This window comes from Phalaenopsis equestris, unplaced genomic scaffold (assembly GCF_001263595.1).
Source record: "Phalaenopsis equestris unplaced genomic scaffold, ASM126359v1 Scaffold000002, whole genome shotgun sequence".
NCBI lineage: Eukaryota > Viridiplantae > Streptophyta > Magnoliopsida > Asparagales > Orchidaceae > Phalaenopsis > Phalaenopsis equestris.
The window spans coordinates 749,169-764,796 of NW_018164444.1; the positions used below are offsets into that span (position 1 = coordinate 749,169).

General features: G+C 35.6%; 2 protein-coding genes across 2 annotated transcripts in view; one reads left to right on the plus strand and one right to left on the minus strand.

The window, feature by feature from the left end:
• Window positions 1-292, plus strand: part of LOC110030683 (leucine-rich repeat extensin-like protein 3) — a 1,245-nt gene extending 953 nt beyond the window's left edge. The window contains exon 3 of the mRNA XM_020733529.1: window positions 54-292. Coding sequence (XP_020589188.1) covers window positions 54-292 — 239 coding nt within the window. The remainder of the gene's footprint in view (window positions 1-53) is intronic.
• Window positions 293-10,701: 10,409 nt separating this feature from the next.
• LOC110030755 lies at window positions 10,702-15,590 on the minus strand. The gene is made up of 3 exons (XM_020733650.1): window positions 15,495-15,590; window positions 11,254-12,339; window positions 10,702-11,151 (listed from the first exon to the last, which is right to left on the minus strand). The coding sequence occupies exons 1-3, from the start codon at window positions 15,588-15,590 to the stop codon at window positions 10,822-10,824; spliced, it is 1,512 nt and encodes a 503-aa protein (XP_020589309.1). The 3' UTR covers window positions 10,702-10,821.
• Window positions 15,591-15,628: the final 38 nt, after the last annotated feature.

The window sequence follows — 15,628 nt, forward strand, 5'->3', positions numbered from 1 at the left end:
CCCCCCGCCGCCGGCTGTTCTTCCCTTCCCGTTTCCTCCATTGCCTTTTGTAGCTTCGCCGCCGCCACCTCAATTTCCGTTTCCCTTCCCCATCCCCTTCCCATCGCTACCGCCGTTCAACCCAATACCTACACTTTTTCCGCCACCGCTGTCACCACCTTCTTCTCCGGCGCCGGTTACTTTCCCGTTTCCTTTTCCGCCTCTGCCTCCCTTCCCGTTCCCTCACCCGCCATCTCCACCTGTAACAGCCTTTTCTTTGAGCGACCCTCAAAGGCAAAATCAGCAGCCTTAAGCTTCATATTCTGTACAAGTTTCATGTAAAATGCTACATATTGTATAACAGCCTTTTCTTTGAGCGACCCTCAAAGGCAAAATCAGCACTCTTAAGCTTCATATTCTGTACAAGTTTCATGTAGAATGCTACATATTGTTAGATATATATAAGTTCTTGTAATGCATTTATATTGCGAATTGGTTTGCAATAACTAGTAGTACCGACATTATAGAAGAAGAGCACTTTGGGAAATAAAAGAGGGGCGTGTATATATATATATATAGATATATATATATATACACACACAATATATATATATATATACCTTGCAATTCTTATGAATTTACATGTCTTTGTTCCTTTTAATAAGCATACTTGGGTTCTAAAATCTACCCTTGCTTTCTCCTTTGAAATTAGAGCGAACAAAAAATGATGAACATTTTCATTTCTGCCCCCACTTAATATTTTTTTCAATATTTAATTTATAGAATGTTTATATGGGGGTAATTATACTTATCTATTTCCATAATCATTAAATATATATCATGGAAAATTACAAGCGTCAGTGTACCACATCCCTTTTTGGTACTAACAAGAAAAAAGAAAAAGATAAAACAGTAAACAATTCTAGCGTAAAAAGCCACCAGCAACTTTAATTGTAACTTGGTAATGAATGTGACAACGAAATTACTAAAATTTGTCACATGGTTCGGTTGATGAGACATTGAACAAATAATTAAATGTAGACCACCGGAAAGTAGCTATTTACAAATCAACCATCCTCTTTCACCTATTTGTGAAATTCTTACTCCTCAAAATTCACGGCAAAACCCCAACTCATATTAGTCATTTTTATCAAATTCTCAATAGTTTGATCGTAACACGCGTGAATACGTCGGTTTGATAGTTCAAAAAAAACACATGAGCACTTAATTTATAAATATCAATATTTCGGTGGTCTGCATCTAATTATCCAAAAACGAAAATATTTGGTCAGCATCTATTATAAAAACATTGGCCAACTGTCATAAAACATCTAAAATCTAATCAAACTCATCTAACAAATAAGTAATTTATGCAATCCATGTGAGCGAAAAACTGTATGAATCTCCGGCTTTAAGCAATCCAATGAGCAGAAAAAATGCACAAATAATCGCCATTTTATCAGAGGGTAAGGACATTAATTAAAAAAACATAAAAGGGGCATTTACATACATACCACTCAATAATTGTATACATTTACATTTCTATTTACATATCTAACACATAAACATTGCCTTTTAACTTTATACCACCCAAATCTTACACATCAAATAAAAATAAAAAAAAAACCCCTATTTTAACTTTAACAAAGTGAAATATACCTTTTAATGCATATGCAAGGTGGTGCATGTAAAAATTGAATTTTACGTGTTAGATATGTAAATACATAGGTATTGAGTGGTGTGTATGTAAAACCTCAAACAGAACATATATGTGAGTACTTAACATAAGAATACCATTTCTACTCAAAAAAAAAATTGCATACCTGCTGTCAAATGGATGTGAAATTCTCTCAAATGAATAAACTTATAGTGCATTTCTCTTTTACAAAAAAGCACAAGAAATTAATACAATGATTGCTCTACACAGTTAAAGAGATTAATGGGAGCGCGACGAGCATCGTCCAATGTTCAAATTGTTATGAAAGTGATTTTCCTCATCAAATATTATGATAGGGAGATCCATCAATGGAGAAAATTAGGTACAAAGGATGCAAAATAGAATGTTCGATGATCGGTTCTAGTGTCCCAATAAATCAAAAGTTACGAAGGGCGAAAAAACAATGTTTGGTCCATGCTCAAAAAACTCGCATAACGTTGAAGAGTACTATCTAATCCAGGGATGTTTAATTAGAAATTACATCAGAGCATTTTCAATCATGAAGAACTTGTTAAAAGAACTAAAAATAGCCCTATTTATTGATTATTGGAGGGCTATCATAAACATTATCCACAATGAATAATGTACATCACTTTCTCCCATAATCAATAATATTGGACCGCACAATTAACTTTTGATCAAATAATTGCTCTTACTAGCCCCACTGAGACCTGACTCAATGGCAACCATTAAGAGTGATTTATCATATCAATGATCAAAATATATCTTGATATATGCTCAACATAGAAACATTATTTGAGGTGACGATTCAAATCTTAAACAGGTGGATATGTAAGAACTAAGTTGAAAAAGGTTGTTGCCTCTTCAATTGACCGAACAAAAATGAAAAAATATATTTTCATTTCCTCTTCCTAAGAGGAATACTTGGAGATGAATGACTGATATAAGAATGAATAACCAGAGGCATGGTAAAATGAATAAGCATTATTATTAATGTATCCCTCGAATAACATGAGTAATTAACCAAATAAACTCGAAAGAGTAAACATGTAAACATACAATACTATATAACATAAGATAAAGTTAGATGGGGAGTATTATAACTCAAATGATGAAAGTAATTATATCGACACAACCATACAAGCTATGAATTCATAAGAACAAAAACTAAGAATAAACAAGCTAGTGTCCAAATACATTGATGTTGATTACATGGATACTTATGCTAAGCGTATTATGGGGGGCTCTAAAAATTTCTGCCCCGGCCTCCCCCAAAAAGAAAATGAACAAGTATGGTGGTTTTGAGAGATTTTACCGTGAGTTTTGCAGTTAAATTTTCAGAAGGCCTTCATTTTGAGAGGACTTTAAGATCCGTGTCGAGATTTCCTATAGGAATAAGCCTCTTTAGTTAATTACCCTACTAATAATAGGAGAGCACTTTCAATTAAGGCTAGTCATTAAAAGCACTTAGTGTTCAAACTCAGAATATAATAGAAGCATTTAGGTTTTAAATTGATCAAAAATATCACAATTAGAAAAGAGCGAATGGCAGAGGAAATGATGATACGCGCGATCAGAATCGCATGATTTCATTGTCCCGGATTATGGTCCCCGGTCCACTATAAGTCAGGGAAGGAAGTCAACACAACCTGATAGAAAGATCTTTGTCGACAGTCATTGATTATTTCGTCCAAAAAAACCTTGCAAACCTAAGGTGAATGTTTGCCCAAGGGAACACATTCAAATCACCAGCTAACAAATGATCTATGCCATATCAAATAATACTTTATAGCTAACAACACAAATAAGCAAAGAAATTGGGGAATATGCGGGCTAAAGTCATGATCGTAATGTAGTGAAGATTATTGGTTAAATCATATGATGGAGTCTATTAGGTAATGGATGTGACCGTTTCTTTGTAAAGTTTTTAGGTCAAATCACATAGATAGAGGACTTAGGCCAAATTATTACCAGATGTTAAGGCTTCAAATAAAATAAAAACATAATTAATTAAATTAAAGCCCTAACTAATCCCGCTTTATGTTCTCACTGATTCGTACGGAGGTTTTAATTTTTCTCCCCACTGGGTATATTCTTGGGGAAAATTTTTTCCAAACGGAGTGCGGACGCAACTCTATGAGCAGACGCATGTAATATGCTGTCACGTGTGCTACACTAGACCCACCTTATTAAATATTTAAATGAATGAATTTTTTAACACCTGACTCGGCTCGGACCTTTTCAAATTAGAACCGTGGAAGTTATTAAAGTGGTTCACCGCTCGATGATATTGTGGGGTTATTAGGAGTTTATTGCAGCGTTATTGAAGAGGTCATTGGAGTTGTTCTGCGGGGGTTATTGAATTGTTAATGAAGGGTTATTACGACGTTATTGAAAATTATTGGAGTTGTTCTGCGGGGGTTATTAAAGAGAAACCGCGGAGGTTATTGGAGTGGTTCACCGCTCAGTGTTACGGTGGGGTTATTGAGGGATATTGCGGCGTTATTGGAGTTAATACCCTAATAACACCGAAATAATACCCCAATAACTCCAAAATAGCATTGAATTCGATAGATTTGAACTGAATCATCAACTTCAAGAATATAATATGCTATTTGAATATACCTCAATGATACTTCTTAGAAATCATTGATAAAAATTACAAAAACATATAAAAAACTTTCATCTATGTTTGAGACTTTCATTTATATTTGAAACATATAACACTTAAATAATAATATCATAATATCTACAAGACAATACCGTTAAATGAGGTGTTTTTATTTTAGTTAATGGTACTGTCTTGTAATTGTTATGATGATATTATTTAAGTGCCGTTAAATGAGGTGTTTTTATTTTAGTTAATGGTATTGTAATTGTTATGATGATATTATTTAAGTATTATTGCTGTGTTATTTAGTTGTTACTAAAAGATTTCTGTTTTAACTTTTATTGAGGTATTATTCTGTTCCAGTGTTATTATTGCGTATATTTGATGTTATTGTGGTGTTATTCCCGGTGTTATATTTTATTTATTACAAAGTACAATGGTTTGGGTAGGTGATGTGAAGGTGTGCAAAAAATTGGGAGGTGGTGCTTGGTTTGGAGGAGGCAGCGTGGTGATGTTGAGGAAGGTGATGCAGAGTTAGTGGAGTTGTGTGGTGTGTTATTCATGTTGGTGGTTGGTGGTGTGGAGGTAGTGGTATTTGGTTGAAAAAGGTGGTGTGATGTGGAGTTGGCGGTGTGGTTTAGAGGTTGTGTTGTGGTGTTGGTTTTTTTTATATGGCGGCAGTGTGCTATTGATGTTAGTTGTAGGTTGTGTGTAGGTGGCGATGTGTTGTGGAGGTAAGTGATCTGGAGGCGGTGGAGTGATGTGGTGAGCTGTTGATGTTGGTTAGCGATGGTGTGTGGTTTGGAGGTCGTGATGTGGTGTTAGTGATGTGTTGATAAATATGATGATGGTGGTTGTTGTTATATTACTTAATTTTTTATTTATCTCCCATTAATTTATGTTATTTAGTTCTTTGCGTGACAGTTGTTGTTATAGGCAAAGCAAAAGAATTCGGTACATCCGCTGCCTGGGATAAAGAGATGACACTAAATATTGTGACCTCTATGTCAAAAAGGTTGACTTAAGAAATAGGCCAACCATTTATTTTAACAAGGAATGTTGACAGAACATAATAAAAAAGCTTAAAGAAAGCACGGGGAGAGAGAGTATAATAAATGTAATTTAAGAACCAATAGGATCAATAGAAAAAGGACTGGAAAATATGGAAAGAGCTGAATTGAGGATCCACATGCTTAGATTAGGATCCTATAAAGTGAACAATCAATGCTTCTGAGAAATGGTGGACCGAGAGATTGAATGTGAGAATGTTTGAAATGTAAAATTATTTTAAAATTACAACGTTTCCATTCATCAATCTAAAAATTTATACTTGATTTGTAAGTGGTGGCGACTGCGAAAAAATTAAAATTCAGTAGCATTGACCCAGAGCTTGAAGATAAGTTGGATTGTCCGTTTGGTAGAGCGGTGGTCACAAGTGTGCAAGCAATGGCACCAAGCGAGAGAGGGCACGAAGCCTGATCTGAGCATTTAAAAGCAGTGAAATCTGTCGGGTTCAATGAAAAATCCAACACCAACCTACAAGAAGTAGAATCTACTAGTCGATCCAAACGTCTTACGGTCGAGAAAAAGAAAAAAGGTGTCGCTTTTATTAGAAGTCGGATCTCCCAATTAGTGGCTTCAGCGAGCCTAGTGGGTCACATGCAACTTCTGTTCAGTAGGCTATGAGAATTCTGAAATATACTCCAAAAATTGATAAGGACGTGTCGTTTTAATTGTTCTCCATGAGGTTGTTGAAAGATCCGACCTGGAGAGTTTTTCATGTTGATGAAAGCTGGTTGCAGGATTAATTACTGAAAATATCATTACGACAATCGAGATGCATGAATTTTTTAGTTTTATTTCATGGACTACTTTCTATTGTTTGGATTTTGGGTTTTTCTTTTCTAAATTTGAACAACTTCAGATTATTTCTAACAGTAACATATTTGTTATATGTTATATTTTTGTTAAATGTAGTTAAATCTGATTCAATGTTCTTAAAACATTACACGATAAAGATCACTGATAGAAAAAGATGCAAGAGAAAAATTATAGTTGCATTATGTTTATTGTATGAATATATTATCCCATAAGCTGAGCAACAAGATCCCAAAAAGAAGTGCTTCACGAAACAAGCTCAGATATACACAGACAAATGCAATACCATAATATCAAGTGAATAAATATGTACATGCAAAATCACTGTTATCGTGTTTAAATGTCACATAGGGCAGTTAAAAGATTATAAAGACTAACATATCTTGGTACAAAACCGACAAGAAGACGACAAAAATAAAGATATTAATCTACTACAACATCCTCCTCATTGTTAGGAAAATCAAAACTTTATGTTTTTTCTTCAAAAGACAACATCCTTGCTCAAAAAGCCTACAAAGACTAAACATTCTAATCGAGGAGTTACTCTTCATATGCTCGCCAAGATATGGTTGATATTTGCAAATTCAGCCTTCCATACATTCAAAGAAATGGACGGCTCATCTTTAAATTTTGTCAGCATCACCTCCACAAAATTCTAGTACTTCTACTGATTATTATTAGAACAATATTCTCCAAATATCAATAACTCAACAACACATAAATCCTCATCCAAAAAACATGACAACAACGCATTAAATATTCTTCAAAGACCATCATAAAAGTGTGAGAAATATCCCCCAAAAAGCACGACAACAACATGTGAAATCCCCTCTAGAAAGCGTGATAGTAACCTAGAGAATAACCTCTGGATAGCATTTAAGCAACATGAAAAATCTTCTCCATAAATCACAACAGCATTAAAGGAAATCTTCTCTATAAAATGTTACAGTAGTGCAGGCATAAATCACAACAGCATTAAAGGAAATCTTCTCTAGAAAATGTTACAGTAGTGCAGGAAGGGATATAAAATGTTACAGTAGTGCAGGAAATCCCTTCCTGCAAGGACGACGATAACATGAAATGGGAACCCCATTAATCGCACAAAAATAAGCTCGCGATCTTCACTTTTTTTTTTCTTGAAATCTCATTGATTGCACAAACAGGTCGAGGGACTCAGCCTTCTTTCTTCTGGGAAATCGTACAAACAATTTGGGGGAACTCCTCATTGATTGCACAAACAGGTCGAGGGACTCAGCCCAGCCTTCTTTCTTCTGGGAAATCGCACAAACAATTTGGGGGAACTTCATCTTTTCTCTTATGGGAGCCTTGTTGGTTGCACAAATAGGTTGGGAGACTCCACATTTTTTCTTATGTTTTTAGCCTATTTATAGGCTCAAAATAGCCAAAATCCACAAAAAAAGGTAAAAAAATGTCCAAGAAGGATCAAAATCCGAGTGTTTTCGCAGAAGCCCACTAGAATCACCCAATCGAACGACTCTCTCATGCGATCTGCATGACTTTGTACTACAGATCACGATCCGCGCGCAACGTAGACACATAGGTGTTATGTGATCGCACAACCCAGAATACGGTCCTGACTCGCTCAGTCGACACCACTACAGTTGTTGCCCTTGTCGGCTGACTTGCTCTAGTCCCATCAATTTGTCGCGCCAACACACCACACCAACTCACTAATCTAACCTGTTGTGGAAAAAATAATTTTATAACGGTAGGGATCAAACTTAGGTCACATAGAAAGAGGGGCAACACGAGATGAGGTTTTTTCCATTTTTACATATATATACATATAGTAAATACACACACGCACACACAAACACACACACACGCACACACAAACACACACACACATCATAATTAGTTTAATTCGAGTCAAATCAAGCTCATATCAATCCATTAAACTACTTTTGAAAACTTTCAGTGCATGATTGAAAGGTAAATGAATCCAAAATCTAACAAGCTTATAATCAAATTGAACATCTCAGTGAGAAGAATCCAACCAACCAACCCAAAATAACTTAATTTGGCTTCATTAAGACACTCAAATGTTCACTGAATATCAATTGATTGGAGGAATCTCTACGGATTGTCTGATATAGTGGCCTGAATTCCTTCCTTTATTTTAGAGAAGCCTCTCCCAGATTTTATAAATAGAGTCTCACTTTCCACTTGAGAGGAGACCTAATTTTGAGCCTAAAGAAGGACCGGAAGAAGCTGAAGCATAGTGTTGTTTCTATATTGAAGGATCTGAAAAATGCTTCTCACTCGTGTAGCTGTCAACCACTGCTCACCAGCTTCCATCGACCATCATCGACTACCTCATGCTCCTTGCCGTAGAATCCCTTGCAGAGTCACGTGTGTTGCAGAATCACAACATATATTGTAGAATAGTAAAGTATCTGACGGAACAATTTGCCATCCAATACACAGTGCAATGACACGCTCCCTCTGAATACGACGTAATAATGTGTCACGCATATGATGCAGCAACACCTAATGATGATCTAACAACACAACCCACATATGATGCAACGACACCTCTCGAAGACGGTATAATAACCCATCCAACACAATAACGCACCCCGCATACAGTGCATTGACACACTCCAGCGACAATGTAATAATGTAACACATACGATGCAACGACTCATTCCAAAAACGATGTAACGACACGTCCCACATACATTGCAATCACACCCTGATTACGGAGTAACAACACAAACCACATATGACTTTGACACTACCAAAATACGATGTAACAACGCAAACCACATACAGTGCAACAACGCATTTTGAAGATTATGTAAAAATGCACCCAAAAATAATGACTTTCTCCAAACTCCTAAAGTTATCTCCTCTCTACAACCTATGTGGCTAACTACAACATGTGTGGCTTAAAGTTCCTACAACTCCCGACTTCGGCCATTGCAACTTAAAAACTTCATCACATTTCACCAATACGAACTACGTAACCAACTACCTCTTACATAGTTCACAGTTTGTGTAGCTCCCAACTTTAATCTCTATGGTCTAAAAATGTCATCACAGTAATTACAGTTTGCAATTCTGACCTTTGTTGTTTATTAAAATTATCACAGCTTATGAAGCTTCCAACTAAAAGCTATGGGGTCTACAAATATTATAACAACTCATGTTGCTTCTAACTCTGGCTCTTGTAGTCTGCATACATCATTGCATCTCACCACCATAGCTAATGTAACCAACTATGACCTATGTAGGTAAAAACTCATATAGCTCCCAACTTTAGTCTTTACAGCCTACAGATGACATCATAACTTGCTACTATAACTTATGCGACCAACTACGACCTACATATGTTGTTACAGCTTGTGCAGCTCCCAACGTCGGCCTTGGCGACCTACATATGTTGTCACAACTAGTGCACCTCTCCACTCCGACTCACGAATACTATCACAACTCATACAACCGAGTTCTACAACCTAAAAATAATATCACAGCTTATGTAACTCCCAATTTCGACCTATGTGACCAATAGATTTCATCACAATATATGCAACTCGCAGACTTCGACCACTACAGCCTACGAACCTCATCACAACTCACAATTTTAACCTATGTAACCAACTACTATATATATAAATATGACTTCTAACTCCAATCCATGTGACTTATGGACGTTATCACAACTTAACACTATAACAACTGTGACTAACTAAGACCCACATGACTTACAGCTTGAGCAGCTCTCAACTCCTGTCTCTGCGGCCTACAGGTATCATCATAGCTCACCCCAATGACATACCTAATCATAACCTATGCAATCAACAATTCATAGCTCTGGCATTTACGACCTACCAGTGTTATTATAATTCACCACAGCTTTACCAACTACAAACTACATAACTCACAACCTCTGCAACTTTCTACAACAGTCCCTATGGTCAATCAACACTCCTAAAACAACTATCAACAATTCATACGACTAACTACTATCAAACTTTTAAATATAATATATGCTACAAATTAGTGCTACAAGCATCAACTACAACATTTATAACAAAGTACTCTCTCCATGACAATCGAATGCACACCGCTGGCAACAAACCATCACAAAAAATATATTTACAATCAATACAACTAAACTACAATTACTATTGAGCAACCACTTCTATTCTCCACATTTTCATTTTTTATTTTTTTTTTTTTTTTTTTCCTAATTTGAATAGTAAAAATTTTTTCAAGTGGGGTAAGCCTACCTTCTAAAACGGGCCCTTCCAAAAGGGGCCTCGAGTCTCAAACTAATTATTTTTTAGACTCAATGGGAGAATAATAGATAGTACATGCATCTAGATTGAGGATAATATGAGATTACGTGTGTGCAGGATAACTTGGACCAAGATCTAAAGACAATGATATTTTTTAGTTGAGAGTTTATAAAACCACATCGTGACGACTAGTTGGGCTTAACCAATACACACATTGTATATCCTTCAAATTGTCATATTTTTAATGGATAATTTACAACCTCAAGATTGCAAAAACGAAATATCTTAACTCGTTAACTTGCTTATCATGAGTAAAAATAACTCCATTCCTTCGGCCCAATTACATATATAATAAAACGGTAGAAGCATTGCAATACAGATGAGAAAGCAAAAAACACAATAACTTATTACTACTTGGACGATGAAAGCGCAGAGCAAGCAGTAGCGCCCCTCCTCTTCTTCCGTCGATCCATGCGATGATGGACGACGCGCTCCAGTTGCTCAACCCTATCGACCAGACCCTTCATTAATCTGCATTGTTCGGAGCTCGTTGCGCAAAGCTGAGCCACCATTTCCTTCAGTCTCTCGTTCTCCACCACCATTCTCTCCACCATCTCCCTTATTTCTCCTCCTCCTTCCCTCTTGACTTCCACCATCGATGCTACTTCCTCATCTTTTGTGATCTCCTCCTCCAACTCTGGTGATTGTGATTCGTATTCGCCATTTTCAATTCTGATCAAATTACTTTTTCTCTTCGGGGATTCTATCGCCGCCTGAATCTCCACTTCTGATACGGCCTCAGCTTCCTTCGTATCGTATTCGCCATTTTCAATTCTGATCAAATTACTTTTTCTCTTCGGGGATTCTATCGCCGCCTGAATCTCCACTTCTGATACGGCCTCAGCTTCCTTCGTATCGTATTCGCCATTTTCAATTCTGATCAAATTACTTTTTCTCTTCGGGGATTCTATCGCCGCCTGAATCTCCACTTCTGATACGGCCTCAGCTTCCTTCGTATCGTATTCGCCATTTTCAATTCTGATCAAATTACTTTTTCTCTTCGGGGATTCTATCGCCGCCTGAATCTCCACTTCTGATACGGCCTCAGCTTCCTTCGTATCGTATTCGCCATTTTCAATTCTGATCAAATTACTTTTTCTCTTCGGGGATTCTATCGCCGCCTGAATCTCCACTTCTGATACGGCCTCAGCTTCCTTCGTATCGTATTCGCCATTTTCAATTCTGATCAAATTACTTTTTCTCTTCGGGGATTCTATCGCCGCCTGAATCTCCACTTCTGATACGGCCTCAGCTTCCTTCGTATCGTATTCGCCATTTTCAATTCTGATCAAATTACTTTTTCTCTTCGGGGATTCTATCGCCGCCTGAATCTCCACTTCTGATACGGCCTCAGCTTCCTTCGTATCGTATTCGCCATTTTCAATTCTGATCAAATTACTTTTTCTCTTCGGGGATTCTATCGCCGCCTGAATCTCCACTTCTGATACGGCCTCAGCTTCCTTCGTATCGTATTCGCCATTTTCAATTCTGATCAAATTACTTTTTCTCTTCGGGGATTCTATCGCCGCCTGAATCTCCACTTCTGATACGGCCTCAGCTTCCTTCGTATCGTATTCGCCATTTTCAATTCTGATCAAATTACTTTTTCTCTTCGGGGATTCTATCGCCGCCTGAATCTCCACTTCTGATACGGCCTCAGCTTCCTTCGTATCGTATTCGCCATTTTCAATTCTGATCAAATTACTTTTTCTCTTCGGGGATTCTATCGCCGCCTGAATCTCCACTTCTGATACGGCCTCAGCTTCCTTCGTATCGTATTCGCCATTTTCAATTCTGATCAAATTACTTTTTCTCTTCGGGGATTCTATCGCCGCCTGAATCTCCACTTCTGATACGGCCTCAGCTTCCTTGGGATGCTACGTCTTTCTTCTGGAAGCCTCGCGATGTTTCTCCCGCTTGCTGGAGAAGTTTACTAGGTCGTTTCCCTATCTGCGTAATTAATTTAAAATATAGGGAAAGGAAATTTGCATATGTACCTCACAATTCATATGTATTTACATATCTGCCATATTAATTTTAATATTTATATTTATAAATGTTATTAAATATATATTTTACTTTGTAAAAATTAATTTTATTAATATTTTTTTGTTGTGATGTTAAGTGTTAAGGATTCAAATGGTATGCATATAACAAAGTTTAGATAGATGTATAAGCATATAAGAATTTTGTAGTATGTATATAAATGTCAAAATTATGTCATGCATATAACAAAGTTTAGATAGATGTATAAGCATCTATCTAAGAATTTTGTAGTATGTATATAAATGTCGAAATTATGTCATCTATTTGATAGGCGACTAAAATTATTCTAAATTATATGCCATGTTTGTGCTCGTAATTTGATTTTAACAAGTGGATTTGTTTTTTATATAACTAAACACTTATAATTAGAAGATTTTTTGCATTAAAAATTATATATGCATTTGTGTAAGAATGGGTAACGTATTGAGTCTGTCATATCCTCTTGTATTCAGAAAGCAGCTCACCCCGATAATATAGGACATGATAAAATTAAATAAAACTATCTTGTATTCTCAAAAAATAAAAAAACTTGCATGTAATTAAAAAGAGAAATATAAATTTCATTAATACTAAAAAGTTCAAGATATAACTGGACTGAAAAAAATAAACTAGCTGAAACAAAATATAAATAATAACATGAAACAAATATAATAGTAAAGGTAAATATTGAAAAAAAACTAAGTTGGGAAAAACTAAAATTGAAGAGCTTGTTCCGATGGTGACAGTGCTATTGGTGGTTGAATAAAATTTGTTATGTAAAAATATTAAAAAGTAAAATTGACAAACAACACAGAAAATAAAAATTATCTATTAAATCATAAATAACAAGAAAAACATGGCAGTAATATGGATAATAAGATCACTAAGTGCATGTATATAATATTGTAAAGTGACAAGAAAGTGATCAACATCAAATATGCAAAACATAACAACACATGCAATTATTTTCAATAAAGTCACTCATTATTAAACTTTCATTCATATTTATATGTAGTCGGTTTTAACAGGTACCCTGAAACCAAAAAGGTCAATATCAACCTAAGAAACCAGATAATTTCTTGTAGAGTCGTCACTTTATGGACATGTTAGCCCGTCTAACCAAAATCATAACACACAAACATGTTAAATTGTTTCCACATATATAATATGTTAGAACAATAATATGTCATGCAGACTTGTGATATGACATATACAATTTCATATAAGTAATGTACATAAAAAGAAAATGTCATAAGTGTAGGATTATTTCAAATATATAGGAAATGCAACAATAGAGTAAGATATTAAATTCATTATGAGTAATAATTGAAGCCTATAACAAGTATAAATTGAAGTAATAATGGTATGACTGGCAATCCTATAGAATAACTACAAATCTACTACAATTAACAAAGATTAACACCCCCTAACTAGCTATGACGGTTTTAGAATTCTTTGCCCGCTTGTCTTCTCTGCTAGCTCCAATCACGGTTGTATTGCAAGCGTTCGGGGTAAGGGTGAGAGGCGATAGTTTTGGTCGAACAAAGAGAGTGATAGGAGAGTAAAATCGAGACGAGGCAGTCAAACCTGCCCTTATAGAACAAAGGGATTGACAGAACGGGAAGTCAGTAAGGTGAGGCAAGAAGAAGAAAAGGAAAGATCGCACATATGAAAAGACCACGACAATGAAGGAAATAAATCATTCAGGTAGAAGAAAAGAAAAAAAAAATTGATTCTTACAAAATCGAAATAACATAACGAATTTTGAAACGTTGAATTCAAACGGTATGTATATATATATATATATATATATAAATGAAGGCAGAGTAATTACATACAAAGCACTCAAAATTTCTATTTATAAATTTGTTCTTCTTGCAACCATTTTTAAAATTGTCACAAAAATATGAAAAATCATAATAAATCCCTAATTCAAAATTTTCATTGTTATCAAATTCCCTAATGATTTATCACGCATAAACGCATCCATAATTTAAAAAAAAAAAAATCTGTGTTATATTTTTGAATAACAAAGTTGAGTGATGTGAATGTAATTATTCAGTTTTTTTTTTCTTTTTTAATTTTTGCTAACATGCATCTTAAAACTATTAAATTTATTTTAAAATAAATATATTATAAAAATTAATTAATCATTCTTATATTACAGTAATCTTAGGATTAATTTAATAATTTTACAGCTCATTTGATGAAACATTAGTTTATGTAATCTGATCCTTTTTTTTTTATTCATTCAAACTTGGAAGAGCAGCATCATTAAAAAATCTCTGAGCATTCAAGACACATCATAAGTTTAAAGGCTTATAAAAATCTTATTTCATACAATAATGACAGACTTAAGAAAAAATCAACTAAGTGTTGAGATTAAGGGTTTTATTATTACGCTGACCACTAACATAGCTGTGCTTAATCCCCCCACCCCCCCAAAAAAAAAAATCATCTCTAGCAACAACCAGCGCTAGATCATTGACATCATCTTTGCTAAAGGCCTAAGTAGACCCTATTATTTAAGGTGTTATATGTCGTAAATTTACGGCGGTAGAGTAATATATTAATGGCTTAGTGTTATATCAACATCTAACACACCTATTTAAAATGAAATTTATAAAGAAGACAACAAAACTTTTGACATGAAAAACACAAAATGACAAAAATCACATAGTCTAACCTAGTTGAAAATATTCTACTATATGAATGAAGGTTACAAGTTTTTATTGAACTTTAACTGAGCATGAGCAATGCTACATAAGCCACGTGACTTCTGCTAGGGGGAATGGTGTAATACAACAGAAAAGTGAGGGTGTGATGATGACGTCGGTTTGGAAACAACAATGGTTGTGATCCGACGATGGTGGCTACTAGATGCTAGTGGCGGTGCCTGTAGTGACGGTCGTGATGGTGACAATTGGTCAATGGTGGTCTAATGACAACAATGGTGGTGGCAACGATTGAGAAGTGGTGATCTAGCGATGAGCGCTACCAAGCAGTAGAGGACCAACAGCAGCGACAATGACAACACTGGCTCGACAACTGTGGCGGTACTTTCAGCAGCGGCGATAACCAGGCGGCCCGACATCTGTGGAGCTTGATAGCGGTAGTCCAGCTGTGGTGGAG